Source organism: Monodelphis domestica, chromosome 4 (genome assembly GCF_027887165.1).
Source record: "Monodelphis domestica isolate mMonDom1 chromosome 4, mMonDom1.pri, whole genome shotgun sequence".
Classification (NCBI taxonomy): Eukaryota; Metazoa; Chordata; class Mammalia; order Didelphimorphia; family Didelphidae; genus Monodelphis; species Monodelphis domestica.
Window position 1 is genome coordinate 413178781 of NC_077230.1, and position 24213 is coordinate 413202993.

The 24213-nt window shown below is 50.8% G+C and overlaps 1 protein-coding gene across 1 annotated transcript in view; it reads right to left on the reverse strand.

Moving 5' to 3' along the window:
* Window positions 1–5219: 5219 nt before the first annotated feature.
* Window positions 5220–24213, reverse strand: part of SKI (SKI proto-oncogene) — a 143238-nt gene continuing 124244 nt past the window's right edge. The window contains 7 exon segments of the mRNA XM_007505820.2: window positions 5220–9772; window positions 10840–11070; window positions 13741–14048; window positions 14352–14574; window positions 14576–14612; window positions 15420–15535; window positions 16812–16934. Coding sequence (XP_007505882.2) covers window positions 9554–9772; window positions 10840–11070; window positions 13741–14048; window positions 14352–14574; window positions 14576–14612; window positions 15420–15535; window positions 16812–16934 — 1257 coding nt within the window. The 3' untranslated portion in view covers window positions 5220–9553.

Consider the following 24213-nt stretch of genomic DNA (forward strand, 5'->3'; position numbering starts at 1 on the left):
AGTGAGTTAAAGGAATTTGCCCATAGATCCAGAACCTAGGAAGTATCTGAGGCAGAATTTAAGCCTAGATCTTCCAGACTCCAAGCCCAAAGCTCAGCCCAATCTTGTCTTTTTAGCTTTCTTGTTTTTGACTTCTTTAGCCCTGTCTCAGGCAGCTAGGTGGTACAAAAGATAGAGCACTGAGCCTAAAGTCAAAGACCCGAGTTCAAATCTGACCTCAAACACTTGCTTGTGACCCTAGGCAACTTACTTGACCCTGTTGACCTCAGTTTCTTCATCTGTAAAATGAGCTAGAGACAGAAATGGCAAGCCCCTCCAGTATCTCTGCTAAGAAAACCCTTAATGAAGAGTCTGAAACAATTGAACCTGATAGCCCTGCGTCAGGCCTGCCACATCACTTCCTGGCCCCTCTTTGAGCTTTTTCTTCCTCCCCTCCCCACAACTTTTCCAACTCGAATTCTGAGAACAGTGATCAGATCAGCACTACCATTCCAGGTAAGGTGTGACAGTCACTTGTTCTGTGTTTCCACTGTCAGTCTGACTTCCCTTTCCTGACACTGCTCTCTGAGTAAGTTCCTCTAAATGTGTTGTTCCCCCTTTTAGAAAAAATAGACTCCTTGAAGGCAGTCTGCTGTGATTGCTTATATTTGCATCCTAGACCATACAGTACCTGACAGAACGAGCACTTAGTTCCTGCTTTTTACTTCCTCCCTTCCCTGCCTCCTTCTCTTCCTTTCTCTCCCTTCTTCCTCTCTTGTCCCTTCCCTCTATCCCTCTTTCCTTTTCTTTCCTTCTTCCTTCCTTTCTTCTGTCCTTCCGCCTTCCTTCCATCTCTCCTTCCCTCCTTCCTTCCTTGCCTCTTTCTTTCCCTCCTTCCTTCATTCTGTCCTCCCTCCTTCTCTCCTACCTTCCTTGCCTTTTCCCTCCCTCTCTCCCTCCTTTTCCATATCTCCTTCCCTCCTTTTCTTTCTTCTTTCCTCCTTTTCTTTTCTTTCTTTCTTTCTTTCTTTCTTTCTTTCTTTCTTTCTTTCTTTCTTTCTTTCTTTCTTTTTCTTTTCTTCCTTCCTTCCTTCCTTCCTTCCTTCCTTCCTTCCTTCCTTCCTTCCTTCCTTCCTTCCTTCCTTCCTTCCTTCCTTCCTTCCTTCCTTCCTTCCTTCCTTCCTTCTTTCCTTCCTCCCTCATAGGGAGAGACAGAGTGATTCAGGGGGAAGAAGCCTGGCTTGGCAATCAGAGGCCCGACGTCCTCAAGACAATTGTGTCTCACAATCTATTCCCTGCAGAGAATTTGAAAAAAAAAAATCTAACTTTTGTGCTCCTCAGTTTCCTCAACTGTAAAATGGGGGGATTGGACTTGGTGACCTCCAAGGCTTCCTTCCAAGCTCAAAATATGAAGCATGAAGGATGAGGAACCAGGAGACCTGAGTCTCGGTTTTGACTGCCTCCGAGGACAAGATGCTCCTTCCCTGGGTCTGTTTCCCCATCTGCAAAATGAGAGATTTGGACTCGGTGACCTTGAAGTTTCATTTCAGCTCTAAATGTAATCCCAGATTCTCTCTGTTTCCTTCTCTAAGCCTAGCACAGGGCTAAGCCCGCAAGAGCTAGGCAGTTCTGTCTCCTCGCTTGAGCTATTTCCCAGGTCTCCTCCTGGGCCCAATGGGCTATGGGGAAGAAAGGAGATACTATTCCTTCCATCCATGTCCAAAGGGTTTGGTTTTAATTAAAGAACAAGGAAAAAAGGAAGGGGAGGAGCCCAGCCCAAAAGGCTGATTAGCTAGCAGAATAGTCCCCTTCCCAAGGTATACCAGGCAGCCCACACTGGATGGACAATGGAGACAGGCACAACCCATGGCCATCCCACCATCAGACTGGGGAAGACTCAGGGCCACTAAAGGTAGGAGCTGAGGGTCTGCAAGGCCAGCTCCTGAGAAGCAAGGGAGATGAAGGCTTAGGTTTGACACAACCTGGAGATTTGAAGGGGCCGTACTGCCCTCAGCTATCTCCTCACCTAGCCTTGTTCTGTCATTGTTCCTTGCCTGGGAAGAGCGAAGGTGCCTGCTACCCTGGTACCCTGGCCACTCTTGGGATTTGGATCAGAGGAGAACACAAGACCACAGGCAAAGCCCCATTCATTCCTCCTCTTGTCCATCTGTCCTCCCTTCTACATTCTAATTCTAAATTCCCACTTAAAATTTGAATCTCTTTAAAAATAAAACTAGATGTCAACGTACCAGAGGAAGGAAGGAAGGAAGGAAGGAAGGAAGGAAGGAAGGAAGGAAGGAAGGAAGGAAGGAAGGAAGGAAGGAAGAGGAAGTGAGGAAAAGGAAGGAAGGAAGGAAGGAAGGAAGGAAGGAAGGAAGGAAGGAAGGAAGGAAGGAAGGAAGGAAGGAAGGAAGGAAGGAAGGAGGGACGGAGGGAGGGAGGGAGGGAGGAAGGAAGGAAGGAAGGAAGGAAGGAAGGAAGGAAGGAAGGAAGGAAGGAAGGAAGGACAGAAGGAAGGAAGGAAGGAAGGGAGGAAGGAAGGAAGGAAGGAAGGAAGGAAGGAAGGAAGGAAGGAAGGAAGGCCTCCTATCTAAGAAACTCTAATGGCCTCCTAATGAGCCTCCCTGCCTCTGATGTCTTCTCCTCCTCACAGAATGGACTTTCAATTTACCATCTTCTCCCTCGTCTTTGTTCTGGGCTGTTCTTCATACTTAAGATGTTCTCTCTCCCCTGACCTTGGCTTAAATGTCACTGTCCTAGAAAGCTTTTCCCCATCTCTCTCATAGAAAAGAATTTGCTCCTTTCTCCAACCTTGAGTCGTGGAGTGTCAGAAAGAAGACTGGCACAGAAACAGAGGACGTGGGTTCAGAATCTACAACTTGAACCCCCATCCTTTGGGTGCTCATATCCCCAGACTCATATTCCCTCATCTATAAAATTAAGGGCTTTGACTAGAGGTTCTCTGACATCTCTTCCAGTTCTAGACTTGCCATCCTAGAATATCTTCACATTGCACTCATCTTCTCTAATTATATGATTTTCATATTCCAATGGGTCATTTTTTGGTCTGGTCCCCCTATTTCTCTACTAGAGCATGGACTCCACGAGGATGGGGGCTATATTTGCTCTCTGTACCTTGCCTTGTACCAAGTCTAGCACTCAGTGCACTTTGCACATTCTTGGAACTGGATAAAATAGTAGTTGGATTAACATGTAAATGAATATCAGTTGGTTTAATCCTAAATAGCTTCCATTTGGCTCTAGAGGAGGGGATGGGATTTTTGCTTGGGCTAATCTTAGACTGAGCTGGAGGGGTAAAGCCATTTCCAACTGGCTCACTGGGGAAGAAGGCAACCGCGGCTGGGAATGTAAAATCACAGTCCCTAACAGGGTAATCCTCCTAATGCCCTTAACACTAAAATAAACCATAGCTTTCATTTCATTCTCTTTGCCTCATCTTAGGGCTTCCTTCGAAGAGAACATGGCTTTTTCCAATCTCAAGATTTGAATCTCTTTTAAAATAAAACTGATAGATGTCAAAGGACCAGAGAAAGGAAGGAAGGAAGGAAGGAAGAGAGGGAGGAAGCAGGGGAGGAAGTGAGGAAAAGGAAGGAAAGAAGGGAGTGAGGAAGGAAAGAAAGAAAGAAAGAAAGAAAGAAAGAAAGAAAGAAAGAAAGAAAGAAGGAAAGAAGGAAAGAAGGAAAGAAGGAAAGAAGGAAAGAAGGAAAGAAGGAAAGAAGGAAAGAAGGAAAGAAGGAAAGAAGGAAAGAAGGAAAGAAGGAAAGAAGGAAAGAAGGAAAGAAAGAAAGAAAGAAAGAAAGAAAGAAAGAAAGAAAGAAAGAAAGAAAGAAAGAAAGAAAGAAAGAAAGAAAGAAAGAAAGAAAGAAAGAAAGAAAGAAAGGAGGAAGCGGGGAGGAAGTGAAGAAAAGGAAGGAAAGAAGGGAGTGAGGAAAGGAGGAAGGGAGGAAGGAGGAGGAAGGAAGGAAGGAAGGAAGGAAGGAAGGAAGGAAGGAAGGAAGGAAGGAAGGAAGGAAGGAAGGAAGGAAGGAAGGAAGGAAGGAAGGAAAGAAGGAAGGAAGGAAGGAAGAATGGAAAGCACGCAGTTAACTCAAGTAATCAGTGAGCTATACTTTGGAAATCTCCCTTAACTGAAATGGACTTTTACTCCCCCCCTCTATGGAGTCTCCCTCAGCTCAGTTCTCTCTCAACTGCTAATTACTCTCCCTCTTGGTACAGGGACCTGAGCCTTCTTGCTGCTGGGTCCCTGGAAGCCTGGAGGATAATTTGTACTTTAATAGAAAAGCAACCCTAGTGATTAAAATATTAGAAGGCATGAATCTTTTCCAGGGGGGTGAGGCGATGAGACCCTGTAAGAAGTGTGATCGCATTGCCGAAGAGGCTCCTTTCTTCCACACCCCTGATCTCTCGTGCCCACCCTAACGGAGGAGCCATCTTTTCTTCCCTACGTGGTGCCCAGCACGAATCTGGCCTCAGTGCTGACCCGATGCCACTCCTTCAGTGCCCTGGGGAAAGAGAGCACTTACAGATCTCAGGAGCATCACGCCAGCAACAAATGGCCCTTTTTCTCTCCTGCCTTTTTTCTGAAAATAATCCCGTTGGCAGTCTGGTCAGGATTTTGACAGTGCTGTAGATCTCTTTCACTTTGGGCCAGTTGGAAAAGCACGCCCAAAGAGAGAAGGGATTTAAGGCTTAAGGGAAGACAGATCCCTTTTCTGTTCCACTCTAAATTAGTCCCATCAGCCCATGTGGACTAACAACTGGAGTGACCCAGCCATTAAAACAAGAGCTAGAAAGCGAGCTTCCCAGGCCACCTGTTGACCCTGAAAGAGATCAACCATTTAATGGGAGGATGAGGCAAGGGAGCTTTGGGTTCACTAAAACCTTGCTGGGGGTTGAGGGAAGCTAAGTGGCTCAGTGGATGGAGAGGGAGGTCCTGGGTTCCAATCTGACCTCAGACACTTCCCAGATGTGTGACCCTGGGCCAGTCACTTAACCCCCCCTTGCCTAGCCCTTACCACTCTTCTGCCTTGGAACCAATACACAGTTTTGATCCTAAGATGGAAGGGAAGGGTTTAAAAAAACCAACCAAAACCCAAGAAACCAACCCATCGGGGGAGCCATCTGTGTCAGTTGGGGAGACAGAGCAGAGAGAAAGACGCCACCCCTCTTCAAACCCTGTTCTGGTCCCCAATGCCAAAGGAAGGAAACAGAAAATTCCGTAATGTGGAAATAGTTGAACCAAACACTTTTGTTTATTTTAAGTAATGCGTCTATACACTGTACATTCAGTCACTGGCATATAAGCAGAGCTATTTTCATACATATTCTCATAGAGGCCTTTATTTTACAATATTATCTGTTTCAAGGGGGACGGGGGAAGGACCAGCAAGGTACACAGCGAGATAGATAAATATGCCAAGCTTTTTTCTTTCTTTTTTTTCCTTTTTTTAAAATCAGGCATTTATAAACAAGAAAGCATACATTAATTACATAAAAATAGTTCTCGAATAGTAGAGTAAGTCATAATATTGTCATTAGCAGCAGCATAGGAGAAAACAGGAGAACAGAAATGTGCTGAAATGCTCTTGGCTATTATAAATGTAGATTTTTTTTTCCTCAATTGAAAAAAAATGTCATTTATGACTTCTGACAAACAAAAACGCCTCCCTCGAAAACGTGGACTTTTTTTTGGGGTGGGGGGGGGGAGAAGAGAATTTAATCTTGAATAATAAAATACTTTACCATGAAAATAAGGACCCAAAACAGAAGATGGAAAAGGTTTAACCCACACTGAAAACTCGCCAAGTGTTTTCCAACCCCCCCAACAGACAAGCGAAGAATTTTGTCTTTGTTAAAAACACAACTCGGAAAAGAAGGCAACTACCAAGTAAGAAAGTTTCTGAAAAAAGTAACCACCATATACACTTATAATACAACAGTGTAAAATGAAAAAAAAAAGTATTTACACGTTGATTTTTTTTGTCGTTGTGTGCGTGTGTGTGTGTGTGTGTGTGTGTGTGTGTGTGTTTACATATTGGCTAGTTCTGTATGAAAAGCAGAATATTATGTGTACTAGTTAGCTGCTCCATAGATATGAATGTTATTGCTGTTGGTTTTTTCCCTTCGTTAAGTCTTCTTTCAGTATAGAAACAATGAGTAATTAAACTGAATATACAATTATCTAGGTAATATATTTAAGTATAGGGAGAGTCAACAGCCTACAAGACACCTCTTCTCCCTTCTTTTTAAAGGAAAACTAAGCTGCAAGAATGGGGTAAAACTATGAGCAGTTCTGTCTCTAAGGGAGCTCGTTTTGCTGCAGGGAAATAATGTTTCATACACAGAAATCACACAGGGAACCAATTGTCTCCTCCTCTTCCTCTTCCTCTTCCTCCTCCTCCTCCAAGGCTGCCATTGCAGCATGAGCTAGCTGCTCCTACAAGGTCTAGGATTAGAAGCGTCTACTTTAAGCAGCTCCAAAACCTCGAAAAGAGCCTCTCATTTGGGTGGCGAGGGTCCTTGCGCCATTCGGTTCCAAGGGATTCTACTATTATCAAACCAAATAACGAAGGTGGGGGAGGTCCATCACAAGCCACCCACTTTGGGGCTGTGCACGCCGGAAAAAAAATTGAAGCAACGTTAATGGACCAAAAACCAAGGCAGCCCCCCCAAACCCCCCCCCAAAAAACCCAAAGCTAACCATGAGCTGCTGGTGAGAATTTGTTCCCATAGTTTGTTCACGTCATTCTGTTTCGCTTGTGAAATCAGACTCAATTCCGTTCATCCACACACCAACTCTGGGGGGCTGGAGGGGGCGGGATCAATGCTTCCTAGCTCTGATAGGAACGGATCCTCAGGAAATCCAGCACAGCTGCATTTCGTGGGCAGCCTATACCCAGCAGAATGAGCGTGAATGCTCTCAAGGGGAAAATTTGGCCTTAAAAAAAAAAATCTGATGCCAAGTAACTCAATACTGTCAGAACCGTCGGGGCTGAAATCTAACCCCATACTCTTTGGGACAAGTCACTGCAACGTGTTCGGATCTCATCCAGAAACAAGGCTCGGGCACTAAGGGGGTGGAACATGCACTTTCTGGCAGAAAACGGGGGGCAGGGGAGGTCCCCCCAAATGAGACAAGGCTCATTTCACCCGCAAGTGAAGAGGGGTGTCGCCACTGCAGGGGAGCGAGGACCACCTACTCAAACCTGAGTCTAGAACACAGAAACAAAGCCCCAGTCACCCTCCCCAAGCATTAGGTGGCTCCGGGCGAACCCAGGCCCACAGGAAAGTCTTTTGTTCTCTGTGTAATTTCTCGACTTGGCAACCTAGCACAGCAACACAGATACGCGAACACACCTAAAGGCTCCACTAAAACTCACTCATCCGTCTCCCTTGAAGAAATAGCGGAAAAGTACAAATCTGGAAACATCTAAGCCTGAAACAGTATTCTGCATATTGCATAACAAAATAAACCCTTTACACAAATCAGTAATAATGCCCATTAATGAATATACATATGGCAGAGATTTTTAAATTCCATGCATATGAATTTTTAATAACTGTAAAAGAAAAACATAAAGAAGCAAAAAAAAACAAAAAACCCCAAAACTAAAACAAAACGATCCCACATAAAACGCTGTATCGATAATGTTCTTTTGCATTGCACGTGAGAAGGGGCCACGTCAACAGGACCAGGATCCCCGCCATCGGGGAATGGGGGGAACCCTGCTGCCAGCGCTCTTTGGGGGCCTCATTTCCGGGGGGTTAAGCCGCCTGTCGCTGTCGCTTCCCCGAGCTGTGCCGATGAGGATTCATTTTTTTTTGCACCTAATGAAAGCGATCGTGACCTTCCGTTAATGCGGTGGTTAGGAGGGGCTCAAGCAGAGAATTCCTGTGAAATCTTATTTCTTACATAAATAAATACTATCACTTTAGGACGGGAAGCGTCTCTCGGCTACTGGGAAATCGCTTTCAGGCTTGGGCATAGCAAACCTTCTACACGTTTGCACAAACTGTGGAAAGCAAATGAGATTATCTGGAATAATGCTTGCGAGCGAGCGCGCGCGCTCCGTTCTCCGGATACTGGTCGATTCCATTTCTCTATACTGTTGATGGGTATGGGGGGGCGGGGGGGGGAGTCACAAGTCGGCGTGGAACGTACAAGACGCAGGAAGGCACACGGCGACCCCCCAGGATTCAGGTTTTGCATCGTTATTGTTTTCTTATGCGTCCCTTGTTCAACCAAGCACCAAAGGGAATTTTCTAAGCACTTGAGTGCTGGGGAGGAACTGTCTGAGAACACGGGTACAGTGTCTTTTAAAAGTGAAAACCTTCGAACGCAAGATGACGGAGAAGCGGGGAATAAGAAGACACAAAGTGCAGTCCGAGGAGGACAGACAGAAAAGAGCCCCGAGACAGTGATGTAATGCTGCGTTTTGTTCTGGCGCAGGGGCCGGGGGTCTCCGTGGACCCCAGAATTCAGGCAGCCCCCCGGATGACACTGAAAGGCATGGCCGCCGATCATTCACAGCAGCAGCAGCAGTGACGGGGAGAGCCGGGCACTCGCGGGCGGGCGGGCACAGGAACAACCTGGGCAATGAATGAACCAACGGGAGATAAATACTGTCCTGTAGGAGGAAGGGGATGATGGAACGCGGGGGCTGCTCATCCAGGAAAGGAAATGGAGCGACTGGCCTCAGAACTTCTCCTCCTGGGTGCCGGGGGGACAGTCTGAGTGGCCAGCCGTGGCCGTGCGGGGGTGACGTGGGAGCTGGGCTGCTTCTCGGTGCCGCTCGTCTCTCTCCTTCTCCTTCTTCCGGCATCGGCGCCGGACAACTGGGTACTTATCACTTAAAAAGAAAGACTTTGAAGAAAACAAGAAAACAAAACAAGACCACTCAAATCTCCCAACCAAACCACAGAAGAGGGTCAAACCGTGATGGCTCCCGAAGCCTGGCGGGACGGAGGGACGGAGGGAGCGACCCCGGCCGCCTCGCCTCGCCGCCCGCCCCGGCCGGTTCCTGAAGAATCCACGACGTAACAAGTCATCCAAATTGTGCATCACCAAGTGTTTGTGGGTTTTGTAAAAGTTACTTTTTATAAAAAAACAAAAACAAAACAAAAACAAAAACCTTGTTCATTTCTTGGACGATCAAGTCGGTCATCGTTTTAAATAGCTTATAACAAAAGTTTGCATTTCAAAGTGTTCCAGCAAGCGGGGGACAACGGGGAAGCACCCTCGGCTCGCGTGTGCGGCGGCGGTGGCGGGAGGGCAGGGGGTTTGCCAGTAGAAAACGTCGTCGCGGTGGGTTCCAAAAGGGCAGTTCATAAACACTCGGTCGTGTTCGAGGCACAGGAAGATGTTGTGCTATGTGGACGGGCGGTCGGACGGACGGGCAGACGGACAGGGGAGAGGCGCGCCATTCAGTGCTGCTGTTGCCGAGAGCGACAAGAGGGCCCTCCGGCGCGTGCCAAAGTCTGCCTCCGGGGTGCAGAAGCGCTCGCCCCCTCACACGCGCCATCGAGCGCCCATCGCTGGGTGCAGGGAGCGAGGTCAGGCTCGGGGCTCGTGGGGTAGCTCAGTCTCCAGCTCGTTCCTGTGTCCGCCCCCGCCTCCGCCGGCCTGAGTGCTGGGCTTCGGCCACAGCTGTTCCTGAAGCTCCTTAACAACCTTCTCCAAGTGTTCCCGGGCCTCCCGCTCCCGCAGGAGGTCGGCCCGGAGTTGTTCCCTGTCGGCCTCGGCGTGCTGAAGCTTCACCTGCAGGTCCTCGATCTGAAAGCCAAAGGGAATAGGGTGAGCCAGGCCCGGAGAGAGAGGCGCACCCCAAAGACACACGGCCACGGACGCAAGTGCCACGGACACACGGCCACAGGCACGTGGTGCCACGGATACACGCACCACCGACACAAGCTTCACGGAGGACACGTGGCCATGGGCACAGGCACCGCGGACATGAGTGCCAAGGATGCAAAGGTCCTTGGAGGACCCGTGGCCCACAGAAACAGGACACCACAGGCCCATGGCCACGGAGGACACGTGACCCACAGACATGCCCCACGACACCCCAAGGCCCTTCCACGGATGTTTTCCTCAGTCCCTGCTTGGCGGGAGGGCTAACCACAGATGGGGACTTACTACTCCTCTGATGACCAGAACCTGGTCAGAGCTGGCCCTCTACCCACCACTTTGGGGCTGCCCAGACAGGGAGGGGGATGCTGGTGATGACAGCCGGCCGGGCACCCGGGCCACGGAGGCACGGCTGTCTCCCAGGCTCCTTGGTGGAAAGGAGCCACAGAGGAGGTGGCGGCAGAGGCTGCCTGGATCGTGGGAGGGAGGGAGAATTTGAGGTGGGCCCCAGCTGTTATAGCTGGGAACCCGCTCCAGGGGCCCCGGCAAGCACACGGCCGGGGCAGACTCCCCCCCACAGGACACTTGGCCCCCGATCTCACAAGCATAAAAGCCTTTTCTGAGGTTCTGTGGGAGAAGCTCAGCCTCCTCGCCTGAGAGATGCTATTTCTCAAGGCAAACAGAGGACAGGGAGGATGCGCCTCTGAATCCACAGCCCGAATGGGGGGGCTGAGGGCTCCCCCAGGCTCCCTCCCTCCCTCTGTTTAGTCTGGGCCCCCCTTATCAGCGAGAGGAGACGCCCGGAGGCCCGCGAGCACATCCCTTCCTGCAGGGCAGCGACCCAATCTCCCTCCCGGCCCTTCCTGCTCAGGAAGTTCACACCATCTTCCTTAAAGAGCCCGGGGAGCCCCCATCCAGCCCCTGTGGGTCACCCTCAGGGTGCTCAACCGTGAAAGGAGCGCAGCCACAGTCGGAAAGCGAGGGCCGCTCACCTGCGCCGAGTACTTGGCCCGCAGCCGCCCGGCCTCACAGCCCTTGTCGCACACGCGGATCTGCCGGGCCTGCTCCAGCTCCCGCTTGAGCCGCAGCCGGGACTCGTTGGCCTCTTTCATCTTCTTCTCGTTCTCGGCCCGCAGGCGCTCGATCTCCTTCCGCAAGTTGCGCTTCGCCTCCGTGGCTTCCCGAAGCTTCTCCTTCTTGGCCACTCGGAGGAACTCCAGCTCCTTCGGGACACAAAGGAGAAGATTCGTTTGTTTTGGAAGCCGCCTCGGCGCCGCCCCAGGTGACCCCCGTGGCCAGGCGCCCCGTCTAGCTCCCTCCGCAGCCGCAGGCCCCCTCGCTGCAGGCCGGCCCTGTGGACGCGGCCTACAGGATCCACCCGGCCACCCCGCTTTCCCCTACGAGGAGAAGCCGCGTGAATGACACAACGACAGACACGAAGTCAGGGAAACCATCAAGTAAATGCCGCACGTTTTTAAACGCAGGGCACGTGACGGGGCCTCACACTAACAGGGTCCGTGTAACAAAGAAGCAGGCCTGGGTCTAACCAGTCTCGCTGTGCCAACAGTCTGTTCACTTCTAGAGACAACTGTGGCCACAGGCAGAAAACCGTATCGTGTGTGTGTGTGGAAACTGAAGAACAGAGAAGACAAAGCTGAAATAGAGACAATCCCTGTTAAAAGGTACATTTTGGTCCCAATCCCCTTTATTTTGATTTTCTTTTTTAAACCCTTGCATTCTGCCTCAGTGTCAGCTCTGAGGCGGCGGAGTGGGAAGAGCTGGGCCGTCGAGAGCTAAGCGACTTGCCCGAGATCATCCAGCTAGGAAATGTCTGAGGCTACATTTGAACCCAGGGCCTTGCGACCCCAGGCCGGGTGCGCTGGCCACTGTGCTCCCCTAATTCCCTTTAAGAAGCACATTTTCTGTTTCACAAATGCAGGCTTTGCTAAGAAGCAGGCGACATTAATGAGCAAAGCCCAAAAGGGTGGTGAGGGATCTCGAACTTGTCTCCCTGGCCAGCCAGGACCAGCAGCTCTTGGCTTTGGGGAATATAGGAACAGGGGAGATGGGGTGAGAGGAAGGACTGAGGGAATAAGGGGGAGCTGCAGCATCGTTATGTCCACTGAAACAATGCCTAATTGCTTTCTCTATACAAAAAAGAACCGAGCTGGACTAGAAAACATCCGCGATTGGGGGCTAAACAAAATAAACCAGAAAAGGCACAAGGAAAGCCGCCCTGCAGGAAGATGCCCCTTCTGGATATTTCTTCCATACAGAGTAAGTCGGCTTTCTCTGTTCAAGGCCAGTGGCTTGGGCCAATGAGAGATGACGGCCGGACGTTCTTGGAACCAAAAGGACATCTTTGTGTAATGACCAGAACTCCTGGGCTCCTTCCATGCGTGTGTGTCGGGGGGAAGAGGAATATACCCCATGAATGTTGACGCGCTGTCAAGTTAGGCTAGGAGGAAGTCTAGCTTTCCCCCAAACGGATGTTTACGAAGCCTTGATGATGGCATCGCCACACCATCCATACGGCAAAAAGCCATTTACTTAATGTGCTCATGTAAAGTCACGCCTTAAACCAAATAAAAATAAAACTATTTGCTGGGGCCCATCGATTGCTAGGAATGCCTCAACTCCATTTTGGATGTTAATTTTTAAAATCCTGGAACATGAGATGCTGACAGCATTGTATTGGGCTAAAAAACATTCCACTTGCTAAACTTTCCACAGAGTTGTCAGACAATCTCTCATTGCCGCACTGTGCTAGACAGAGGTGTTAATTTTGCAGCCTTTGGGTGGGCCACAGAGTTCTAAACACCCATGGAAATTAAAAAAACGCTAAGTGCTAAATGTGCTCAGACTTTATTTACGATTTTTTTGGGTACACCCACACCCAAATCACACTCCAGCTCCTGATATCACCGAGGCTGCTCATCTCACTATGCAATCTTGCAGCCTCGTCCTCGGGAGTTTCTAGGAGCAGCCTCCCCTCCACGCCACACCTTGTTTCTGTATTTTAAAAAAGGATGGAAGCCTGCAGGCAAGCCCAAATGGCCAAGCAAGATTACATATAAAACCCCCTGAAATTCTGCTTTCCTCATCACTATTAAAAGTTGTGTTTATGGGGAGCAAAGACAGAAGGTGGGGAGTGGCTGGGAGAAAGCAGCTCCATCGGCCGCTTTGCAAACCAGAAGCCCCCGGCGCAGAGCAATGGCAATGGCAAAGGGGCATCGTGGGCAACACTGGCTGGTCGGTTTGCAGTTGGGGGGGGCAGAAAACAGGGTGTGAAAATATTTGTGGGCAGAATAAAAGCCATTTTTGAAAAGGGGGAGGTCTACTTGCTCCTCGACCTGGGGAGCACCGACTGCCCCCCATGATTCTAAAGTTTTTTAATGAATGTCTTTACTGGGGAATGGTCAGAACTGGGGGACGGGTTGTTGCCACCTTTTCTTTCTCAAAGCTTCAGGAAAATCAATCAGCCTGGTGTGCATGCAACAGGCCTGAGAAGCCAGGCCTTCCTTGTTGGCGGGTGGAGGAGCGTACCCACTTTTGGCAAACGCGCACAGCTAAAGTGTGAAATTGTCTCTGGTACAGCTGCTCCTCACTCCCGGCACTAAAAATAGCCGCGCCTCATTATGACAGAAAAACATCCCGGCTTCATTAGAGAGAGAAGCCAGTCGGAGGCAGCCGGCCGAGGGGGCATCCGCTTGCCGGGCATCATGGCGGGCACACGAAGGCGTCCTGAAGACGGTCTCGCTTTGCCCTCCTTCCCTGGCAGTCGGAGGAAGGGAGCCCAGCACCCTCTTCGGGGTCGTGGGGGCCCGTCAGGGGGTGCCCCTACCCTGCTACGAGGACCGGGGGCCAGGCCGTCCTGCTGCCCGGGGCATTACCTGGTGCAGACTGCGCTTAGCCTGTAAAGCAGCGCTAAGCTTCTCCTCCTGCTTCACCCTCATCTTCACAACTTCGTGGAGGAATTTTTCTTTGGCTTCCTTAGTGTCCAGACCGCTCTCCAGGGCCTGCCTCAGGTGCTCCAGTTCAGCCTCCAGCCCATTGCTGTGAGCCTCGGCGTGGGCCGCCGCCTCGAAAGACGCGCTGGCCGTGCCGCCCCCGGGGGCCTGCATTCCTGGGGAGCTCATGTCCTTGGCAGAGCTGGACGAGGTAAAGGACGGAGACGAGAGCGAAGACAAGGAGGACGTGACTACAAAACAAAGGCAAACGCAGAGACTCGGGTTAAAAAGCTGCCCAACCCAGACTGCAGAGAGGAGGGCCAGACCAGTGGGACCCCCAAAGCGCCCGAAAGGACGTTTGCACACTCACCCACTCTTGTTCCCTCACACTCACACTCACACACACACTCACACTCTCACACACTCATTTACACACACACTCATTTACACACACTCACTCTCACACACACTCTCATTTACACACTCACACTCACGCACGCACGGCTGCACGCACCCCCCACTCTTTTGAGAAGGACCAGAGGGGCCGCACTTACATTCCTCCCTGTTCTCCACTTCCACGTCTGCCTCGGAATCCTTCTCATCTTCGGGGGCGGCAGCAGGGACCAGGGTCTCCGGGACGCCCAGAGTCTCCATGGGCAGCTTTCTTTTCCGGGGCTGGATGGAGGTGGGGAGGGGCTCGGGGGCCCGGGCCACCATGGTGGTGCACGGGGGGCTGCTCACAATCTTCTGTGGAGGAGGGGCGAGCGCCACGTTGGGGGGCCACGGCACTCTCGAAACTCTTATAAGAATAAAAACTGCAGAAAGGTGGAGAAAGCATGAGCTGGGGGCTACTGAAGAGAACCGCCCAGCACAGCCAAGGGAACACGGGGTTAAAACAAGCATTCTTGGGCAAAGAGAACAATTCAGTAACCCTGCCATCCCAAACTGAGGGGCAGCCTGAGCCCCCAAGTTACGGAGGAAGCGCGCTCCCGTCTGGGAAGGAGGACGCTCTGCGTGGATGAGGCCGCAGGCTTGGACCCTAAACTCAAATCGCTCACTGGCTGGACCTCCCTGAGAGCTCCGTCCACCAGCGCGGCGAGACAGAAATGTGCAAAGGCTTGGAAGAGGGCTGGGGGGAGACTCGGGGGCTTCACGCTACTCTATCAGCAGCTGCTCTCCGACAGCCAACCGGACAGTGCGGTGACCTTGTTCATGTAGAAAAACAGATTTGATTCAAAAGCCTCCCAAATCAAAATGATGGAAGGCAGAAAAAATGGATCTAACTCGTGTCACTAAGAAAGGCAAAATAAATCACCATCTGTAGACCTGCTCCATTAGAAGGAGGGTCTGGACGAGTCCTCCGCTTTCTCTGCGGCACCCCCCCCTTTCTGGGGATACAACCCTTGGGCGGTTTCCATAGAAACCAGAGGTCCCACCCTCCCATCTCCCGCTAAAGAGCCTCTCCTTTACTGTGGAAGGATCAAATGGGAGAGACTGTGCTACCCACGGCGATGCAGGGCAGTTCTGCAGGACTTGGGACAAAGAATGCTAACGAGCCTCTCATTTCTCGTCCCGTGGCCCTCCGGTGCCCCAGCGTAAGGGAGGAGCAGGGGCGTCCTTACCTGTCTCGAATCAGTGCAGGAAGGTGTGTGGACAGATCTTTCTCGTTTGAAGAAACGGCAGGGGACCAAGGTCGGAAAGCGGACAGGCGCTGACGCGGGTGAACACATCCAATGCTCTGTTTGAAAATGCAAGTCACTCTTGAAAAGGTGGGAGAAGGCGAGGGACCTCCCACAGACCCGTCGGGCCTACATGTCAACGCGGGCCTGGGGGCTGCAGCCTCGCATCGTATCTGGCCCCCAGATGAGATCACCTCCAACCCCAACTTCCACTGGGGACTGGAATAGGGTTAGATCTGGGTCTCAAGTAGCGTTTTCTTTAGAATATGTGCTTTGGAGCAAACATCGGTGGTCCTTTCAAATTTCATATGTATAAAAATATACGATGGGCAGCTAGCATAGGATAGCAGTGTACAGAGAGCCAGGTCTGCAGTCAGGAAGACCTGGGTTCAAATGGGGCCTCAGCCACTTCCTAGCGGGGTGACCCTGGGCAAGTCACTTAACACCCACTGCCTAGCCCTTACTGCTCTTCTACCGTGGAGTCAATGCACAGTATTGATTCTAAGACAGAATCCTTGCCTCTCTTCAGTCTTAGAATCAATACTAAGGGGGGCAAGCTATAGTAGATTAAGCACCAGGCCTAGAGACGGGAGACTCTAGCTGGGTGACCCTGGGCAAGTCTACCTTCTACCTTGGAGCCAAAACAGTATTGATTCTAAGACAGAAGGGGAGGGGGAAAGGGAGGGAAAGAGGAAGGGGGGGGAAGGAAGAGAAGGAAGAGAAGGAAGAGAAGGGAGGAAGGGAGGAAGGGAGGAAGGGAGGAAGGGAGGGAGGAAGGGAGGGAGGAAGGGAGGAAGGGAGGGAGGAAGGGAGGAAGGAAGGGAGGGAGGGAGGGAGGGAGGGAGGGAGGGAGGGAGGGAGGGAGGGAGGGAGGGAGGGAGGGAGGGAGGGAGGGAGGGAGGAAGGGAGGAAGGAAGGAAGGAAGGAAGGAAGGAAGGAAGGAAGGAAGGAAGGAAGGAAGGAAGGAAGGAAGGAAGGAAGGAAGGAAGGAAGGAAGGAAGGAAGGAAGGAAGGAAGGAAGGAAGGAAGGAAGGAAGGACGGGAGGAAGGAAGGAAGGAAGGAAGGAAGGAAGGAAGGAAGAAAGGAAGGACGGGAGGAAGGGAGGAAGGGAGGGAGGAAGGGAGGGAGGGAGGAAGGGAGGGAGGAAGGGAGGAAGGGAGGAAGGAATTGATTCTAGGACAGAAAACAAATAAATAAGTAAATAAATGTGAATATAAGGAACCACTTCCCTTATAGCCCTAAGCAGAATTCTTTTAAGGAGAAGGGCAGAGTCAACTTCTTTCCTCCAGTGGAAGTATGAACCCAGTATAAACAGGATGATTTCTTAAAATCACCTTATTGGAAGAGCTTGCCAAAGTCCGTAACCAGCTGGACTGCTTGTCCTTCTCAGAAGGAGGGGACTGTGTAGAGGAGTCATCTGTTTTGGGTTTGATGGCTGGAGGGGGTTCAGAAGGGACCTGAAGACAACAGAAAGGAGGAACCGTTAGAGAAGGGAAGTCCAAAGAGTCCAGAATGGCATGGCAAAAAGAACCCCAAACTTCAGATCCTTGACTGAAAAGAGCTGTTGTCTGTTGGGAGACAGTGATTTCTCACTGACACTTACAAAGACTCACAGGAGTGTAACACAAAGAACATTAACAGCTACCCGGTGATACGAGCTGGGTTCTGCCATTACAGACAGAGCCGCGAGGAAGAAAGATTCAGAAAAACATCTTAAAAGGAAGTCAGTGTTATGGCTTCATTTTGTGCTGACTTGCAAAAATTAAAGCGGGCCTGTATGGTGCGGAAAAAGGTAGATTTAATGCCATTTCTAAGCTGGAGAAATGGCTTCAATGAGAACACAGCCGACTTTGTTATGTTCTTTGTAATGGTTGTTATGGGATGACTTCACTACATCCCAGCTGCACTGGATTGGAGGGAAAGTGCCAGAATCCTGTTTCGCCTTTTCCACAAGTGACTTGGCTGGACCTCTACATCCCCACCCTTCGGTATGAGAAAGTCCTCTGGCAGATGAAATGGTTTTTTTTTTTTTTTAATGACACTCACAAATAAGATCCTGATAGCCCGAGCAAGCCTACAAGGGGCATCTCCAGAAAAACTGGTCCCTGCGGATAGTCCTATTATTCTGGGGGATGAAGAGCTGAAGCTCCTCCCTGTCCAGGGAGATGATGCGATTGGGACAATCCAGACTCTCCTCCAGACGAGAGGAGGGACTCGGTCAGAAAGCGGACCCTTCTTTTTAACCCTTGCACCCCTTCAGTACTTCCACTTGCTCCCACAGAGGCAAGCGGAGCCCCAGTTTCCAAGCAGAGGCCCAGTTTATTTTGTCCCGAGTGACGGAGCGTGGAGAGGCAGCTCGGTCACTGTGGGACTCGCAACATGTCCAGGGAGAGAAGGTCCAGCTTCATCACACTGGCCTCTGGCTGATGCTAGGAATCTGGGGAGCTGGCACCAACTAGCCTGTGAAGTCATTAAACGGGATATGCTCTCCTTACTTAACTCTGAGTGAGTTCTTTATTGAAAGCCACGCCTTCTATCTTAGAATCAGTTCTAAGACAGCAGAGCAGCAAAGGCTAGGGAAGAAGGGTTAAGTGACTTGCCCAGGGTCCTACGGCGAGGACGGGTCCAAGGCCGGATTGGAGCGCAGGTCCCCCTGACTCTAAGCCCGGTACCCCAGCTGCCCTTCTATGAGCTGTTGTCACCCCGGAGCTTCTGTGAAAATTGGGCAAGAAGACCGCCCACTTGAGGCCCCGTGGCCGAGCACCAACTAACCGTGGCGGGACGCAAACCTCGGTCTATATGGGTGGCTCAGAATTCACAACGGCCATTTGTCTCCCACAGGGACCAAACTACTGCAAACTCTTATTCTGAACAATGGGTTAGGAGCAGGCTCTTCCCTTTGCAGAGATCCGGCCTAGGCAGAAGCAATGACCACATCCAGAAGGCATTTGGAAAGTATATCCTGATCCCAGGCTGACCGCTAGGGACGGAGAGGAGGAGGAGAGGCTGGAATGAAGGAGGCAACAACAGGTGGTGAGCCTCAGGCCTGAGAACCCGAGCTGCCCCTCACTCGGCTGCAGGAGGGACATTCTGTCCAAGGGTTGCTGTGCTGGGATGATACACATGGGCCCGGGGGGAATCTGTACTACAGGTCCAGTGTGAAAACCAACCCTGGGGAAAAGAGGAGGAAATGGTCAAGGAGAGGATATAATTTGCATTTTTTTTAAACTCTCACCTTCCGCCTTGGAGTCAATACTGTGTATTGGTTCCAAGGCAGAAGAGAGGTAAGGGCTAGGCCATGGGGGTAAGTGACTTGCCCAGGGTCACCCAGCTGGGAAGGGTCTGAGGTATAATCTGCATTTTAAAGGGGGCAAGGTCCACTTTGTTTTTTTTTTTAATTTAAGGAAGCCCCAGACTGATGTCCTAGGAGCTAGAACTACAAAAACCGGGTGAGTGAAGAGTGGGGTGTCCAGATGACCAGCGAGCATGGGCAACACAAGACTGGTGGCCAGGAGGGACCAGCAGCTCTCCCCTTCCCACGGACCTCCAAGGCCCTCCACTGAAGAGAGTCTCTTCTCCATTTTATGGGTGTACTGCAGAGGATCAGGCATCGCAGAGGGGAGATGCAGATGGGGTGGATGGGGGTGAAGGCAGCCCTGCAGTGGAGACCCGGACCTCTCTGGAATGACACGAGCACAATTTCCCAGGCCCCTTAGTTACTCTGCACCAGCAGGCACTAGCTGCCCCATGTGAGCTAATCCCCACGTCAGCCCCAGGGCTGGGCTGTCAGTGGATCCGGCTCAAAAGCAGAGTAGGACCCACAATGGAGGGAGGACCCTGACCCAAGTCTGAGTCCCCCATCAGTGGCTGGCTCCTCCAAATAGGCCCAGAAGGGCACGCCGACAGCAAAGCAAGTAGAGGCCTGCAGAAAGGGACGACTCAAGCCATAGGAAGTTTACGTGGGCTCCAAAGGCCAGGATGGAACGGAACTGTGTGCTTCAGCCCGAGCACCTCCATTTATCCTGCTGGGCAACTTCCTCCAATGTCCGTACTTGAGCCAAGGGGATCCTTGGCTTGCTGCTCTCATTTAAATCCCTCTAGGTCCTGTTCCTCCTTGCCAAGCCAAGGGGGTCCCCCACTGTGCCGGTATGCAAACGAAGCCCACTCTTCTGGGGGAGGGGAACGAGGAAGAGCAGAGCTTCTCCCAACAACGCAGCCAGCAAATATGGAAGTTTCAACTTCCTAACAAACCTAGCAGTCAAGCAACTATGTCTAGACTCTAAGCCAAGCACCAAGCACATGCCTGTGCCGGTCACTGTTTACTTAGTGAATGTATAGGCTGATACTGCTAAAATCCGGAAACCCTGTTTCCAGAGTCGAGTCTCCGCACCCAGGAGGAAAAAAGGTTCTTCACTGATTGGAGGGAACGTGAAGCTTGGCCTCTGAGTTTGAGGAAGCAGCTGAGCTGCCCTCCCTGGCCAGGTGCTGGGGGAAGGCGCTGAGGTCTCGAGATTTGAGCTTTGCGGAGAAATCAGACAGACTCAAGAGACGATGGCTTCTGGGTCCGAAAAGTGGGGGTGGGGGCCCCCACGCAGCACAGCACAAACTGTCTGAACATTTGGCAACGGCCAGTGATAATAGGAGCAGCAGGTGGAGGGGAAGGATCCTGGAAACATGCTAACGGATGGGAAGCCCTTTGCAAAAGTTTTAAAGAGGGGGAAAGAAATGGCGGCTATTATTCAGAGCCAGAAGGAAGTTGGTTCAAAGTCTGGCTTAGGCTGCCAGGTGACACTATGTCCCCTCTCTGGCCTCGGTCTCCCCTTCGGTCAAAAAAAGGACCAAATACTTGACCTCTGAGGGCCCTTCTAGCTCTGGAGTGATCTTGTTCCCTGGAAGGCTTTTGGTGGTGGTGGTGGGAGCTTCAGGGTTCACAGGATCTCAGACTTTAGAACTAATGGACCTTAGAATCTCTTGGCCAATGCTCAGAGAGGAGGGAACTGAGGCCAGAGAGGAACGAGACTTGTCCAAGGTCACCTCTTTAAGGGGGAGACTGACTATTCAAGAAATAATGTACATTTTAGAGAGAAAAGAGACACATCTACCTCTGAGGAGAGAGGAGTAAGAGGAGGCTCCCCATAGAAATCAATCTTGCACAAGCCTCCTCCAAGCTCAGTTTGGGAGCCGGGAAGCCTTTCTATCTCTCCCACATGGATTTTAAAACTCCCAATTTATTATTTAAACAGTTTCTTTTATAGCTGGCAAATACAAAGAGTTTAGGGTCGGTTACACCATGAAAAGGGTGGAGCTTCCTGTCTGTACAGATACTGAAATGGGGCGTGAAAATTAAGCCAAGTTCTCACCAAGAGAAAAACCACAAGCCCAGGCGCCTGTCTGATATTGATTTTGAGAAACCTCAAAGATAGACTTCTTAGGGGGTAAGAAGTGCCAGACAAAGGAAGGACTAAAATGCAGGGGGGAGCTGGCAAGGGGAGCAGTAAACAAGTTCACAGACACCCCACCCCCACCCCAAACAGTACACCTGAAGACTAAACACCTGCTCCCAGAGGGGGGACACGGGGAGCTCGAATCTAACAGTTCAGGCTCTCTACAAAAGCCCAGGCCAACGTGTAAGCAGGTTCACCTTCTTTTTCCTGACTCAAGTCTTAGCTGGGTGGAGAAGGCTGGGGCCACTGAATGTTGGGGTCATAGACCGATGTGCTGCTGCAGGTCAGGGACAACCCCACCTCCCCACAGAAGTCAAGTGGCTTTGGGAGTCTCGGGAGACCTCGTACTGACAGACAGGAGCCCTTGAGAGAATCCTGTGTGAAACAGGACTCACCGGAGCCCAGGAGCCCTTTGTGGTGGTTTGTGGGGCACCTCAACACCAATCCCAAGATCACGTTTCCATCAGCCTTCGAACATTCCCATGGAGCTGCGGCCTCTTCTCAGTTGTGGCTCTTCCCTCCCAGGCTGAGGCTCTCGCCCGCATCTGTCCAATCGGTGCAGCCTCCTTATAATTCTCTGCATCTCAGTAAGATTCGGGCAGCCTAGCCCCCAAAGCCTTGGCAAACTCATGTCTCGGAGATGCACACACGGCTTCTCAAGAGCCGGCGTCCCCAAGATTTTCCTGTAGCCCACAGTGTTGTCCCTGATGACCCGGAAAGGTCACTCATGAGGGCCACGTGTTCAAGAGCCCCAGTGAGAAGGCCTGGAAACGCTCATGAGGCCGCAAGGTCAAGTTTCACCTCTTCTTTCTCATATTGAACAAAATTCAGTTCTGAGAAATCAGGGTGGGGCGAACTAAGGAAAGGAGGCGAAAGGCAGGCTCGACAACCTGTGCTGGTTGTCTCATCTGTCACTCTGGGGTGGGGGAATTCTATTTAGGAGGTTTGCTGATGCTGAGGAACAACTCTGAAACCTCATCAGATTCTAAAGGTCCAGATAGGCCTGGTTAAGACGGCCCCAGAAAACCAACGAATTCAATGGAAACCAATGACTGTCCCTGCTGCTTATTAAAAGCAGTTGGGAGCTTAAGAGGCTTTTTGCCATCTTTTATGCTCTTCTCCCAACCCCAACCAACTGAGCTTGAGCCAAACCACACCATAAAGGCAATTTGGTCTTACACTGTCCTACTGAGGGATGGCACTGGCGGGGCACCACTGCATGGGTGTCCCAGGGGTCATGGACAGAAGGCTAGTAGAGGAACCACACTGGATCCTCAAATCAGTGCTGCCTGAAGTCAAAGGGAACCTGAGAAGTTGAGAAACCTCAATAAGAAATCAATAACCAAGATCCCAGCAGGCTCTGCTCCACTCCTGACCCCTGGCAGGACCAGGCACTTGGGCTCATTCACTCCAGATCTTGTGTTAAGGCCCAATGGTGACCAATAAAGCAATGAGTGTATACAGAACCAAGCTTTTATGGGGCCTGAAGAAAAATATTTAGTCTGAGCTGGCCTGACAAGAATAAATGACTTGTCTTGATAAAGAAAAATTATTTGGAGAATTATAATGCAAACTAAGCATGCTGTCTCCCTCCACAAACTTGGAAAAGGGGAAAAATCAGCCAATAGCTACAAATGGATTTTAGGGTACATTTTAGGCTCACTCGTCAGGCTTATGGAGCGAACCTCGCGAGGTCTAAGGGAGACCCCCGGGGTCTTCTCTTCTCTAGATGGCGCGCCTGCGTTGGTGAGAATAACTAGCCCTGACCACTTTCCTCACCAATTCCCAACTCTGACGCTGGAAGCCCCAATTCCAATCCGCTGAGGTTTCCAAATCTAGTCTTTGGAAGATGAAGTTGAAAAGGGAAGAAAAAAGAAAGACAGACACAAACCCTCCAACAACAACACTGTCATGTGAGCACACCCTGCATGCCAGCCATCCACCCATGAGCCAGGCTCCCTGACCCCGTGCCTGGAGTCCCCCCCCCACGACCCCCCCTTACACCAAGTCGGGCAGGTCCAGAGGGAGCGAGGCCACTCTCCCCATCAGGGTCAGTCAGGGATGTTACATAACGCGCCCCTTCACACTGGGGCGGCCGCAGAAAGTCTGCTCAACTGGGAACAAAATGTTCCTTCTGCTAAAAAGTCTTCAATCCTCCTGTGATTCCTCCTGCCAGCCTTCCTCACGTGCAAACACACTTTTCTCCAGAGCTTGCACTATAGCCAGGAGTGGCACACCGGAGCCCTCACACACGTAGTGTTGTCTAGAAAAGAGAAAGTCTCGTCGCCGCTGCCTCTCTTCTCTCTGATTTCCTATCACTCTTCGAGGAAATATTTCTTTATGCTCTGCTGTCTTAATAAAAAATGGGGGGGGGGGGAGAATAGGGGGAGGGGAAGAGAACAAATGTTCAAGGAAACTGGCTGATTGCCATCCCACGGCCGGGCTTACGCCAGCTCATCCTCGCCAACAGTGGAACGAGATCAAAAAACTTTCAGCCTAATTTCCTAACAGTTTGTTCCAGTTGCTATCATCAGAAACTGACCCTGTTGCTTAGTTTTAATTTTGCTATAAGAAAAAAATGTAAACAATTTGGTTTTTCAAGTGCTCCATGTAACTGGCAACCCCAAAGAGGACCTGAATATTAGAAAATGGGGCTCTTCCCATTCCACATGCAGAGAAGCCTATTCCTGAGGAGGTAGGCTGGCTGTGAGCAGCTGTGTACACCCTCTGGTCTAGCACAGGGCCTTAGTGTAGCTTTAAACCTGGCGTTAGGAAGGGGGGTTCATCTTGGAAACCTAAGCTCTGGGAACCCTCTGTGCTCAGAAGAGTCAAGGAAGCTAGCACGGATTTGGATTGAGGTGAGATGGGAATGGTGGAAGGTAAGGTGGGGAGGAATCCTCTCATTGTGCATATGATCATGGGATTTAGAAAGCAGTTCTAACCCTTCCCTCCCTCCCCTCCACAAACACAGGGGTTTATAAGTAGACTTTGCCCCTCCAGTCAATGTCAACCAGGCCCTTTAGTGCAGAGGAGTCTGGGAATATTTAAGGTTTTCCATAATAATGACATATTAAGGGAAGATGAGGAAACTGATCTATACTAGAAGCACTAAGGACAACAATAATATCCCACCAGAATAAGGGAAGTGTAAGACTTTGCATTTTCCCCCCCTAGGTTAAGAATATTTATTTGAAAACCTGGACCTGGATTGATTCTCCACCAAGTAGAAAAAGAGGCTGAGAGGGAAACCCTTAGGCTAAAACAATTCCTCCATTTCATTCCAATCAAAGGT